Source organism: Drosophila sechellia, chromosome 4, assembly GCF_004382195.2.
Source record: "Drosophila sechellia strain sech25 chromosome 4, ASM438219v1, whole genome shotgun sequence".
In the NCBI taxonomy this organism is placed as follows: domain Eukaryota; kingdom Metazoa; phylum Arthropoda; class Insecta; order Diptera; family Drosophilidae; genus Drosophila; species Drosophila sechellia.
The window spans coordinates 815,140-828,244 of NC_045953.1; the positions used below are offsets into that span (position 1 = coordinate 815,140).

The 13,105-nt window shown below is 38.6% G+C and overlaps 2 protein-coding genes across 3 annotated transcripts in view; both read right to left on the reverse strand.

Moving 5' to 3' along the window:
• LOC6619486 (transcription factor SOX-5) overlaps positions 1 to 5,204 on the reverse strand; it is a 35,242-nt gene extending 30,038 nt beyond the window's left edge. The window contains exon 1 of one of the 2 annotated variants that reach the window (XM_002043665.2): positions 4,220 to 5,204. In XM_002043665.2, coding sequence (XP_002043701.2) covers positions 4,220 to 4,269 — 50 coding nt within the window. In that variant the 5' untranslated portion in view covers positions 4,270 to 5,204. The remainder of the gene's footprint in view (positions 1 to 4,219) is intronic. The other variant, XM_032723907.1, reaches the window with a different exon arrangement.
• Positions 5,205 to 7,846: 2,642 nt separating this feature from the next.
• LOC6619487 lies at positions 7,847 to 12,095 on the reverse strand. Its single transcript, XM_002043666.2, has 2 exons — positions 11,848 to 12,095; positions 7,847 to 10,037 (listed from the first exon to the last, which is right to left on the reverse strand). Exon 2 carries the CDS (start codon positions 9,972 to 9,974, stop codon positions 8,175 to 8,177), a length of 1,800 nt encoding a protein of 599 aa, XP_002043702.1. The 5' UTR covers positions 9,975 to 10,037; positions 11,848 to 12,095; the 3' UTR covers positions 7,847 to 8,174.
• Positions 12,096 to 13,105: the final 1,010 nt, after the last annotated feature.

Below are 13,105 nucleotides of genomic sequence, written 5' to 3' on the forward strand. Positions count from 1 at the left end.
TTAAACGTTTGTCGTTTGTTTCATACAGTTGGAGACAGAGACTAGTATATATAGTTATAAAAAGACTCAGCTGTTGATACTGATAAACCTTCATTGCGTTCTGACTGATATCAATGTCCATAGCAAAGGTATAAAAAGGGTCTCTCCTTTTATGCATCTCTCTTCCACATCCTAAAGCTAATTCAGGTTTAAAGTTTTAATGCGTGAGTTTAGGGCCAGAAGCTATAGAACGTTTATGCAAAAGGAAGCGTTTCCGACCATATAAGGTATATATATTCTTGATAAGGATCAGTAGCCAAGTCGAACTGGCCATATCCGTCTGACCGTCCGTATGAACGTCAAGATCATAGGAACTATAAAGGCAAGACGGTTGAGATTAAGTATACGGATAAGTAACGGGTATCTGACAACGGGAAATCCCGACTACAGCCTTCTGTCTCGTTGCAATCGTTGGTGCTTAAACCTAATACGTAAAGTTTATATATTTGTTAATATTTTAAGCTCGGATATAAAACAAAAGAAAACGGATTAGTCGAGCTATTCGCCTATCAGATAGCCGTTACTAAGCCAGTGGGAGTGCAAATATGATATTTTAACATTTTTTTGGTAGACTAGAAAACGGAAAACAATTAAACGCCTGGCGGCTATGTACGGTTTGGGGCATAAGATTGGGCGTGGCCAAAATACCGATAAAAGTTTGGCAAAGTGCGGGATGACAGTTTGTGGGCGTTAGATAAGCGTGGCAAAAAAATAAGAAATAAAAAAAAAATCAAAACATTTCTTAAAATTGTGAGCGTGTAGGCGGCTTGTGGATATTGGAGTGAGCGTGGCAATATTAGGAAGGAAAATCGCCTTTGTCTCTGGACTCTAAATGGCTAATTTCAACTTTCTAGCTTTTATAGTTCCCAAGATCCTGACACTCAAACGGACAGACATACGGCCATAAGCCCAATTGACTTGGCTAGAGATCCTTATTGAGAATCTGTATACTTTATATGGTTGGAAGTGAGTCCTAATATACCGTTTTCCCCAACGAGTAACGGGTATAAATACGAGGGAGGTCACTGTTATAGGTCCCGTTATGCTAACTTTTCGCCCACGAGTCAATCAATGTAATTGGTAATGTCTTCCCCTAATTAAATATCTGCCTTTTACATTCAGCCTTATGTACAGACTAGCATTACTAAAGGCATTGTGTAAAAGGTGTGTACATGTCGTTGAAAGGGTATCACTTCGTTTTATAGTTTTAGGTTTATATTTGAGTACACTCGCACGGAAACGTGTTGTACTGTTTAAGAAAGTGAGTGACGATCGGCAACTAAATTGAAACTGCGTGTAAGACGAAGAAGCGAAATGCAGCGAAGTGGTTTGGTTTGGTCCCTTCCGTTTCCCCGCGTCGTTGGGATATCAGCAATACATCATTTTGCGTTGGGCGAAGCCTCAGATGCAGTCACAGTACCGCATCTGCAATGGTCACAGAGTCGTTGACTTGAACTCTTTCTGTGTTTCTTGTTATCTTTGTTTTTTAATTTTTTTTGCGGCGAAGCGCGGTGTTGTTTGTTTTTCATTTATTTTGCTCTTAAGGCCTTGTGCAAGAAGAGAAAATTGTACAAACACACATATGTACGTTTGTTGCAAAAGACAATATAAAAAAATCAACTGACCAAGCTGAAGTGGAGTGCCTCGACTATCCGATATTCCATACAGAACGAGGGCAATGGAAAACTGGCTAGATTTGCTCGGCTAGTATTACCCTAAAAAGTCGGAAACGCTTACTTGTGCCTGTTCTCAACGAACGTAATAGACTCATTTCCTTCACAACAGCTAATGTTTAATTCGTTCTGCATTACGCGATTCGCGAATATAAAACAAAAATATAAACTTCCTGACTATACATTTGACAATCTTAAAGTTGTGATCAAATTGTTTTGTTCAAAGAAACTCTCTCTGGCTGCCGCGCTGTTATTTCACTCGAGAATACGAAAACAGACGCATCGTCTGTTGATTAAAATCAGAATGGGTGGAGAAGTGTAATTCATATAGGACAAACAAAACAACTTTTGTATGCAATTGTCGTATTGACTTGATTCTACACACTTAAATTTTACCGTTGACATCATCTCTTCGTCTAGATCATATTAAAGCTAGATCATATCGATCATATGGACAGACCGACTGCTTGTCATGATAAATTTATATTTTATTTATTTATTATATTTTTTTTTTTTTGTTTAACAATGATATTTAAACATCTAAAGCTCGACGGGCTATTGTGGTTTAGTTACTCAGCTTGCCAAAAGGCTACCTTCGCATCATCGATCCGGCTAGCAGATATTTCCTGTTTCATTTTTATTGATTTCTTGGATACGCATTCACCTGTTGATATTTCGACTGGGTTGCTGTTTTTTTGTGCACCGCCGTAAAAAACAACAGCATTAGCGTCAGCTATACAACTAGTTTTCATGCAGCATTCCCGCCAACTGTCGTCTTATGTCCTCCCGGCGGATCGACGCTATTTGCAGCATGGCTATGTGGATTCGGGCTTTATCTATATAACCCAAAACATGTTTTTCACTGCAGTTTGCAAGATCTAGACGCTTGCGTAAAAGCATGTTCGCAGGGATGGAAATTAGTTGTAAGCTTTTATGAACATACTTTTCTAATTAGATCCTATTGACACGCAGAGTTAAGTTGTTAAAGAAACAAAATTATTACTTATTAAAAAATTACTTACTTATTACTTAAAAAAGATCTATTAAAGATCGTTTATTAAAGAGACGAATAGTTATTTTCTATTGTTAATAACATTCTAATTGAATTATGCAATTAGCAGATATAACATATTTTGCTAGTATAATTTGTACCAAAAAGGATGGTCAAATACAACATATTTAATCTAATTATTATGAAAGGATGCCTATACGAGCAAAACCTCCAAGTGTATTTCAAGCTTCGGTCCCGAAAGAAAACTATTTTCTTGTTTAGTTCGTTGTTGCTAATTTTTCTGTGGGCCAGTTTTGCCAGATCTCTCAGGCAGAACTGGATAAACAACCTGTCATGTTGCCCCCGTACGTACTCCTCAAGTTGAAGTTAATGATCGTGCGTGCAAATGGGTAAGCGCTGTGGATCTTTTAAAAATGCAAGCAGTATTTCTGCGCAAAAATAACTATTCTATATACCTCCGCAATTGATAACAAGCATAGTACTGTGAAGTGTACGCTACAAACCGTACAAAGCTCATGAAAACATCATTAAGGAATTAAACGATATATTCGATGCTTCACCATCTCCTAAACCATCATTCATTTATATGAACTCTCAGAAAAAGTGTTACAGTTCTATAATCATCATTGCGCTTCTTGAGATAGATTGGCATAGATTTGCATGAACCACAGTATTAAAGGTGATGCCTAAAAGACGGTGGTGCTTTAATCATTGTTTTTCCTTTGATTGTCTCTTTGATGTAACCGAGGTGCCTGTTAAAAACGATGCGCAACACGGCCTTCTGTTCTTATGGGCTCCAGAATTTATGGCGATCCAGAGTGACACCACTGGACAACGACTAAACAATTCCAGTAGACAGTCGGAAAGCGGCAACAAAAGCAATAGCTCGACAAGTACAATTGTGTAAGATATTCAATGCCCATATCATTAGTGCCAAATGAAAACTAGATATAGCGATCGAATTCGAGCGAATCGAAAACAAACTGGAGCCAATACTTTGAAGAACAGAAATGTAGAATTCCAATTATTAGTATGTACAGGATTTGGAAATCCGCAATAAAATACATTAATATATCTAGGACCTCGATTACGTCCCCATTCGGGCACACAAGCACATGCGACTTAAAAAACCAGTCCATTTCGTATACGATATCCAACTTCTTCGAGCCAGCTACTCATGAAGTATTCCTCCCATCCTCCAACCCATCAGCCCGACCAGCCCGAATTTCGATTCCAGTTCCGACCATTGCCTTAGACCTCCCTCCCCTCCCCGAAAGATATTCTTGCGTGGCAATGCACCTGTCGCGACCAATGCTTGTTTAGAGCAGCAACCGGCATAACAAACCGCGATGATTCGGGCACTCTGGCCGAACCACGGGCCTAAGATCTGAGCTTTTGGAAGAACAATGCCAAAAGTTGTGGTAGGGGAAATCTTTTACGACTGTCGTATGTGGAATTTGAATAGTGCCATTGCGGGGAAACATAGTATACTCACCTTTTCTTACGGAACCCGGTTGAGATTAGATATTTTTGAGTTGTACTCATTTGACTAGGTGCATCAAGGATTTTATTATCGGCCGTGGGCAAGTTTTACATTTTTATAGGACAAATATATATAAATGTGATGCGTATATCTATGTATATTATCTTATGGCACTTTGAAAATTCACTTTATTTTTCTGCGTCACATGTATAGCGCCCGATTATTTTCCGTTTGTTTGCCTTACGACACGTCGATAAACGTTTTGATACTTTGGATCATGGCACATTTTCGGGTATTTCTGGGCTATACAAAAACCTCCTAGTCGCTCCCCCCGCGAGCTATGAGCTTATGTATGTATATCTTCATTTTCCCATTTGGTTTGGATTTCCAGACAACCCATTGCCAGTTCCTAATTTGCGTTTTGTGTAAAGACACTACTTGTGTTCATCTTCATATCCTATCAAAATTCTGTTGACTCTACCAAGGATGCACCTCGTGCTCGGAGCTTGCAAGAATAATTTTTGATCCGCACAAAAACCGTTTTGCACTGTTCAGCGTGTTTGAGCTTAATTGCTGTTTCTTGGCGTTGACTTTGGTCCATGCTAAGAAAAATGTGAACTACATGGAACGGTATACTACGAAAATATAGAATACACATGACGCTCTGCGTCATCACTAGGCTCAGTGGACATTTGTAGGGAAATGATTTGTAGCTAACACTTAACACAAATGCACAACACAGAGTACAAGGCAGATGCACGTGCACCGCATTCACATGCAAAATGTGTTGGGTCCTATAATGGTGTGAGTGCACGATCTTAAGGCAGAACACCCTGAGAATCCGTTGTGTACAACTTGTGTGTGCAACCAAATCTTTGCAATCGGTGCATTGCGGGCTTTGAGTCAAAAGTCATTTTGTTCCGACTCAAAGTCGTGTGGTCTTATGCAGCATAGGTTAGCCCGCGCACGTGGAATGTTACCACCACTGTGTAGCGATGTTCACTGGTCACTGATTCCAATACCACTTCCATTGCTGTTTCCTGTTAACTGCATGTTAATCACATGTTAAGTTTTAACATTAAGAGAATTTTTTGGGCATGTTTGGTTTCTCTTTCTGAAATGAATTTTCTCTTTTTTTGCAGAGAAGCAAATAATGTAAAAGAGGCGTGGCCAATTTGGAATTTGGTTTTGTGACTTGTTATCCAATCGCGGCTCTGCGTTCTGTCTGAAGTTTGACATCCTGCGCACGTCCAGTTTTACAGCAGATACTTTGCGAATTTAACGCTTTGTTCTGCGTCTCCGATATTTTGGAATTGCAATTGCAGTCAGGGAACGTTTTCGTTGGGAGATCGTAACGCAGGTTGAGATCGCTAACATGATTTACTTTAAGTCTATAAACAACTATACGATCAAGCGGAAACGTAATGGTAAGCATGATTATATTTTTATATGATTTTGTCCGCACTCTGGGTGTGTCCAAAATATTTTTGGCATATCGATAAAAATTTAACAGGCAAATTTTAATAAATATTAATATTAATAAAATTTATGACGGTTAGAGTGGGCATGGCAATAATCTGAGATACTATGAGATCTGCATGTTTACTCTCAACCTTCATGCTTTAACAAAAATTGTTGGTTCCAATTTTAAATTGTGAACTTTTGTTAACATCTCGACTGCATTCAAATCGATTATTCATTTGTTGATGTTGTTGAGAATTGGTAAGTGACCTCGCTTAATTCGTGAGATGTCTCCGATTGGTTTAACACTTTGCTAAGTTCAGTAATTTAGGATTTGGTAAAACGTTTAAGCTCGCCGTGCAGTAAAGAACTATTTTAAAGAGAAGTGGAAGATTAAAAAAACATTTTATAATATATACATAATTTCCTTACGTCTTTACGTTCATTAAAGTATTTTAAAATACAAATGTTTAAGTGTCTATAAAACTTTAAGCTTAAATAACACTTGTTCCTTGAAGAAAAAAAAACCAATAACGTTTTAAAAAAGGAATACTAATAATACTAATTTTTGTAGCAGACGCAAAACCTATTCTAAAAATTTCGTTTTGTAAATATACACAAAATGTAACCCTCTAGATTTAACCAACACTTTTCTTTTCAACGTGGCAATTTGAAATTGTGAACTTTTGTAACCATCCCTATATTATACATGTGTATTCCATTCAAATCGATTACTTATTTTTCAATGATGTTGGAAATCGGTGTGTGAGGGTTGTCCTTGAACCGTTTTAAAAAGAAAAACTGTAGAAAATAATTATTATTCGTTTCTTGAAATTTGGTATTTGAGTAGCAGAGGCAACACCCATTGTATAAATTTGGTCTTTTATATATACACAAGATGCTTTACATGTCATAATATAAAAACCGCAAGACATAATAGTAGCTAAAAATCCTTATTAATATATACAATATACTTTATAAGTGATAACAACTTTTCATAACAACGATAAGTTTTCGAAGAAGCAGGCTTTTCGCGCCCTGCTGAGCTTAAGCCATGCCATGATTTCTTTTGCAGAAATCGCCGGTATTTTTTCAGTATTTCCAAAAATGCTATCCTGATTTGCGAGGATGGTTGGCGTTGCCATTCCAACATCTACGAACCGCTGCCATATCGTAACTTATGTGTAGAAATCAGAATGGCAGCCCTTGACAAGTGTAGATAGCAGGTTGGCAGGGCACCAACCTTGTAAATTTAAGTATAGTTATGAAAAATTACCAATAGGTGGCACTTTTGGTACTGCAATTATGACTGAAACAGTATTATTCTAGTGTCTTTGTTAAAATGGTATACTAGATTCGTTGAAAAAGAATGTAACAGGTAGAGCCCTAAAAAGGACTCTATATATTCAGAATCAATAGCATGTCCTAAAAGCTAGAAAGAGATTAGACACTCAAATTTGTTTCCTGATGGTGCCACGCCCAATATAACGCGGAAGACCTTAGGATCAGTAGCCGAGTAGATCTGGCAATGTCAGTATGTATGTACGTATGACCGTCGAGATCTTAGAAACTATAAAAGCTAGAAGGCTAAGAAGAATACAGCTTCTAAACCCACAGACACAGCGTAAATTTGTTCACCCATTGCGTCACGCACACTCTTTCGCCCACAAACCGCCCAAAACTGGCACGTCCACAATTTTGAAAAATGTTTCGATTATACTTCGTTTTATTATTTGTCTTTCCAAGTTCTTTCGGTATACTAAGAACACTTTGGTCACGCCCCTTCTCACACCTACAAAACGCGGAATAATAGCATCTCCAAAGCTTCCATACTTTATTAGGTCAATAGCAAACTACGTACAAATATGATAAAATTGTCAAGTTTGCAACTCTCTCATAATATGACATACAAATTAAAAACAAAAATTGGATTATTAAAAAAAGGATTCGTGAACACCAGGGTAAGTCACTAGATGAGGTTAATTTTTTTAGGTAACCTTATATACTGTAACCCTTACCAGTGCGATCTCATATCGAAGACCGACTCGTCACTAGCGCCCACAAGCCCAAAGTATCTGAGACCCATGCATTTTTGATAATTGTTATTTATTATTAAGCTGAAAGATATTATTAAAATAAAGTCTTGAATGCTCATTTTTCTTGGTCAGACCCAGCATTTTGTGTGTTGCTAAAGACTTGTAATGACTAGAACTGTAACCGTGCTGAAAACATAACCTTTTTCACATCAAGATGACTGAAATTCGAATTGTTTTATTCACTAAATTTATTTTGAATTCTATGAAGTTTAACAATATTGTAACATTTGTTATGCATGTTTAAATATTAATCTACATTGAAAGAACTCTATTTAATAACTATAAATTTATGGTATGAATTTTTGTGGGTGGGTGGTCAGTTTTTAATATTGGTTGTTAATAACTTTAGACAATTAGTTTCCAAATATTTTACAATAACTGTTTGCTTTTCTTGCCAATGAAATTATCTTTTACTTTTGTGAGAGCATTTCTATTTTTGGAGGCGGCGTAATAGAGGAAGTCCGCGAAGTTTTTGATGCATCTATACTTGCTCGTCGGGCAGCTGCGGCAATATACGACCCGTAGTACCTACTCAGCATGTGTGGATCAACTTGGTTCAGTTCAATATATGCATCTGAAATGGGAACTGTCAGGGTCGATGTTTTCGCAGTAGCCATTGACGATATGAGTGCAGTTTGGGGCGCGACAATACACTCTTGTATAGGACATTCCTCTAGTGAGCTTGACTCCTCGTGTTGGCTACTACTGCTACCCAAGGACCTGGCTGCGGAGCTGGCAATTGAAAAGTTGTGCTGTTCAAGGTCTTCGGGATCGTGGTCTGGGTCATGATCGGGACCGGCATCAAATGAAGATAGCCTGCCATCGGTTAGGTACGAGTTATTGTCCTCAATGGAAAATATTTGCTTCAAAGTGCCCCTTGTTTTTTGCCTTTCTTCCCCATCCGAATAAGAATCAGTATCAGGATTAATGCTATCGTCTACCACGTCGACATTAACTTCTACATCAATATCAGCGTCAATGTCTGCATCTTGCACAGGCTTTTCTAATCCCAACACAACTTCGCGGTGAATTGTTTGCTTGGTAATGACAGTATGATGAGTTTGAGTTGTTGTCCTCGCCGAAGTGGTTGGCGTAACTGAGGACTCCTGGTCTTCAGAGACAATATCAACGATTTGGACGTCGGGTGCCAGTAGCGAAGCCACATCAAACTGGCGCTTTCGCGTCTGCGAAAACATATTCGCGATAGTTGTTGTCGTGGTGGAGTTGATATAGGCAATGTGCTGATGATGGGAATGTGGCTGCTGAAGCTGAGTTGGGTGGATTGTCTGATCCAGGTTATTCGCCTCTTGTCGTTGCATTAACAAGGATGGATCTGGGGGGGAATAATGCGTCATACCAGGTGCTGAGCTCCGATTAAAGAACTGGCCGATATAATGCTGGTGGTATGGATAACCCAGGGCAGATAGTTGCAGAGCGGACTGGGAACTCGGTGGGGGTGGAGTTGTAAGATCCAAAGGCGGCGGGCTGGGCGAGTCTGTGCTGGCATCATCCACCGATAGACCCATATGCTTTCGGACCTTACGCTGCGCCTTGCGACGTCTAAAATCCCCTTTGCGAAAATCCTCCATGTTGGCTGGATGTATTGCCCAGTAGTGCCCCTTGCCATTTGCACTTCGTCCAGATTTGATAAAGCAATCATTTAGGGAGAGATTGTGCCTGATGGAGTTTCTCCATCCCGGCCCCCGACTTCTAAAGTAAGGATAATTATCCAAAATATATTGATAAATGTCTGAGAGAACCAACTTCATATCAGTTGAGCTCAATATGGCCATGGCAATTAAACCAATATAGCTGTGTTGCGGTTTAGGCTCCTCGGGTTGAAAGATGCGTTGAGTTTGTGGGAAGAGAGAAATTGTTGAAAGAGCGGCCATTCGATTAACTGATGGAAAACTGCCTGAGCCATGGTGTCCGTAGGGGCTTAAATGCAACCAAGGAGCACTAGCTCCACTGGCACCCGTCCCACCATATTGGGGGCAGCGTAGTCGTTCAATATTGAGTGCATAGTTATACAGCTGGAGGCGGTATTGTTCCAAATTCATCGTCGTTGATTGAGCTTGTGAAGTTCTTGTCGTTCCAAGTGGATAGATGTTAGGCAAAGATGGCTTTGGAACATTGCTGTCGCTTGAAGACGTTCCCTGATCCTGGTCGGCAGTGGTCGCCTGTGAAGCACATATGTCAGAGTGCGCCATTTCCTACTTAACATTCACACCAAAACGACATTGGTGACACCATCGAAGACCATCCAATTCCACCTGTTTAAAATAAAAAAAGACAGTTTTCCTTTAAAATAAGTTTATTATATGTACATAGTCAACCAGATAAAAAAAAAAGAAAATACTATATACGAAATCCTCGGCATGGGAGCTTTTTGCTGTTTGTGGACGAGACCAAATATTTTTAGCATATGGCTGGAACCTGTTAAGACTAATATAAAAATGAGAAAAAAACATTTTTCAAAACTGTTGGTGTGGCAGCTTTGGGCAGTCGGAAATGCTTCCTTCTAGTACACCCTTCTACTTTTCGAGTAACGCGTATATTAAAAAACAAGAGAGAATGCTTTAGCCAACTTCCCCGGCTATCAGATACCCGTTAATCAGCTAGTAGAAATGCGAACGCGAAATTTCATAATTTTTCTGGGATATAGATATTGGTGAATAAAATGAGAAAAAAAAAATTTTTGGATGACTTATTGGCGTTAGAGTGGGCGTTCCAATTAATATAAAATATTATTATTAACAATATTAAAAAATATGAAAACATTTTTCAATATTGTACATATTAAAAAATATCAAAACATTTTTCAATATTGTGGGCGTGTCAGTTTTGGGCGGTTAGTGGCCGTTAGAGTGGGCGTGGCAAAAAGTTTTTTGGCAAATCGATAGAAATTTACAAAACTAACAGGGTCAAATCGTCTCGGCTATTGATCGGCTATTGATCTGTCAGTCTGTCCGTTTGAACGTCGAGATCTCAGGAACTATAAAAGCTAAAAGCTAGAACTGTAAAGGTTAAGATTAAGCATACAGATTCTAGAGACAAGGACGCAGCGTAAGTTTGTTGACCCATGCTGTCAAAAAGCAAAGCAAGCAAAAATGTGTTGACATGATTTTTCTGTGTGGCTGATTATTTGATAATGTCGTCCGATCTGAGTAATTATCCAAAGTTGAAGGGTGCCATAAGTTTCCATAAATCGATGCCAACACCAAGCGGGTTGCCATGGCCATTGAAAGCCCTGTGCAGGGCCAAACATGTCAGTAAAATCGCGGTAAACTAAATAAAATTGATGGGTGTCCGCCAGTAAAATGGGAATATTGCACATTTGGCCGATTTAATAAAGATGAAAAAGGAGCTGGGACTGGACAACAGCGGAAAGTCCTCGATAATCAATATTTTCAAAAAGTCCAGCGAACGGAGATTCATTGTGTAGGCCACGGTTGGCTTCAGTTTTTCAGTAAGAGGCTGTGGAATCATCACCATAGCATCAACTATGACTGTATTTTCTTTGGAGCAGGCATGTCGGGTGTTTCCATTAAGGCAATCGACATGTCCGGTGCGACGCGATACACTGCCACAGTTCTTCCGGCCGTATAACGTATATATTCATACTTTTGATTTAGATCACTAGTCACTGGATCGAGCCATGTCCGCCGTCTGTCCGCCTGTTCTTGCAATTAAGCATACAGCTGTGCAAGTTAGTTTCAAAACAATTTTGTCGTCATCACATGGCCACACAATAAACGCTTGGTAACGCCATTTATTGACACTATTTTTATTTCTAAAAAAACTGTTTAGATTACTACTATCTCTTAAAGTAATGAAAAATACTTGTCTTTTAATTTTATCGGGAAGAACGGGGCTATTTTAATCCCGTTTTTAAGAATAAAAAAAATACTCAGCTGCCATTGCAGATCTTTCATTTAAAAAAAGGAGAGTATAGTAAATTACTCCCGGATAGATGACACTTTTTAATTTGGAATCGATATTTATAAATAGAATATGTATTAAAATAAATATTTAGTTTTTAGTACTCCTGTATTTTATAATATATTTACCGTCTGAACTTACGACTTATCTGCATACAACTGTATAATTAAAGCGTGACTGCAATTGGCGCTCCATTTCTAGTACATTTAATAGTAATTACTTTGGACAACAACTGATTATCACTGTCACTAAATGGGAAACTATAACTATTCATAAAAACACGATTATAGCACAAATGGAATGGACGCGAATATACACTGGCTTTGATGTGACTTTCTTTAAAGTTTCATCAATCGAGATTTTAGTGAAAAACGGGAACGTGCGGTCGACGCGGTGCTCAAACTATGTCTGAGTCGGGCGAAAATGGCTCAGGGCTTGGCCATTAGGGTGCAAGTAGCACGAACGCGGCTTAGGCCACGCCCTGTCTTACTCTAGCTCTTTCCATTGGTCGAAAACATCACGCGCTCTCAGGGTGGCATTCAAATGTTCGGTGTTGTTTGGCCTGTCCTCTTCAGGCCATTCATGATGTTAGCGCTGTCTCTGTTGGGCCTCTTAAAAGATAAAAGGGGCCTCGACCAATTACACCTACACCCATCTTGTTTTAGCACTCGCATTTCCGAGTGGACTTTTATTCTTATTGTAGAAAGCGCGGTGTACACACACATCCCCAAAATACATAATTGAAAGTTTATTTAATGTTTGTATGTATATATATTTGGATTTAAAGTATACCGAATCTGCATCGTAGGTAATCTATAAGAGCGCCATCAGATTGCTCATTTTCGGATTTATGTTTTATTTAATCCTTTCTTTAAAAACATTATAATAAAACAAAAATAAATAAAGTGTACATGCAGAACCGGTTTTTCATTATACAATTTTTACGACATATTGGCATGGATTTATACCAGTTTCTAAAGGTTTTTATACGATTAATTAATAAATTACTTTTTAAAAGCAAAAAGTGTCGCTATTCTTGACTACCCAACTATAGAACACCCTTTGCTTAGCTAGTCGATATACATATATACATATGTCGACGGTGTAAAATTGTCAATTTCTGTTTTGTCGGCAAGGCAACCACTTTGTTGTAATAGTATTATTAAGCCTCTGTAGTTGTATACCCGTTGCTCGTAAGGTGAAAGGATATACTAGATTACTTGAAAACTATGTAACAGACAGAATGAAGCGTTTCTGACCATATAAAGTATATATATTCTGGATCAGGAATGCGAAGTCGGCCAAAGACCTTATCCATCCTTATGAACGAACTACAGATTCTTTAGACATAGACGCATCGCAAGTTTGTTGGTCCATGTTGCCACGCCTATCGCCGTAC